This window comes from Morone saxatilis, unplaced genomic scaffold (assembly GCF_004916995.1).
Source record: "Morone saxatilis isolate NCDOM2014 unplaced genomic scaffold, NCSU_SB_2.0 Contig18, whole genome shotgun sequence".
In the NCBI taxonomy this organism is placed as follows: domain Eukaryota; kingdom Metazoa; phylum Chordata; class Actinopteri; family Moronidae; genus Morone; species Morone saxatilis.
Window position 1 is genome coordinate 23951922 of NW_023339740.1, and position 899 is coordinate 23952820.

At 44.3% G+C, this 899-nt stretch overlaps 1 protein-coding gene across 3 annotated transcripts in view; it reads right to left on the minus strand.

The window, feature by feature from the left end:
* arhgef10la (Rho guanine nucleotide exchange factor (GEF) 10-like a) overlaps window positions 1-899 on the minus strand; it is a 106516-nt gene that overhangs the window by 64536 nt on the left and 41081 nt on the right. For all 3 annotated transcript variants that reach the window (XM_035661864.1, XM_035661863.1, XM_035661865.1), the window contains one exon: window positions 428-573. In XM_035661864.1, coding sequence (XP_035517757.1) covers window positions 428-573 — 146 coding nt within the window. The remainder of the gene's footprint in view (window positions 1-427; window positions 574-899) is intronic.

Consider the following 899-nt stretch of genomic DNA (forward strand, 5'->3'; position numbering starts at 1 on the left):
AGAGAGAGAGAAAAAGAGAGGGGGGAAAGAGGGAGATGTGATCAATGGTGCTGTCACATAAGATAAATTGGAAAGAAACCAAAAAATGTTTTATGTCAGTAATCTAGGACTCCTGTAGCTGTAGTTAGGCATTCTACCATTTGTTTAAGGCTGATAAAGCTCCTGCAACTCCAGATAGTGCTCAAAACCCCTAGCAGCTATTTCTCTTTCCTATGCAGTTTGCCAAAATATCCTTGCAAAACCTAGGGCATCACATTAGAGCCCTGTGCCACCTAATAGCTATTTCTCCTAACTGTGCAGTTTAGCAGACTCTCCTTTCAAAAGTTACACAGAACTTCATGCTAGAACTACAAATTATGAACGCATTAGCAAAGTATTTTTGAATGCAAGGGCATTTAGCCCGACTTGTTCTACAAGAGGGACTTACTTGACATTTATGTTGGCACAGATGAGTACATCATCAAAGAGGAAGACCTTTCTCTCCTTCGACTTCAGGACTTGTCCCCGCTCGCCATACACAGTCTCAATAAGCGTCTCACAAAGGACCAGTGACCCCTGCTCCGAGTTCAGTTGCTAAAAGGGACACAGCAATCAGATCAGAGGCAAGGGGAGACAGCATCACAAAGGGCCAGTCCTCCAGAGTTCAGTGCCTGGAGGACACAGAAGTCAGGCTTGGAGGAACAGATGTCTCATCAGGGATTAGCAACACATTCATGCTTCTGAAGGTCGTTTAATGCGTGTATAAGTATACAAACACAAGGCACACACACACACACACAGATATCTAGCTTGTTCACGCTTAGTGAAACTTATACACATTTGCCTTGCACACATGTGATGAGAGGGACCCCAAGACAACCTTTAATTCAACCTCCTCCACTCCACCCCTCCCTACCATA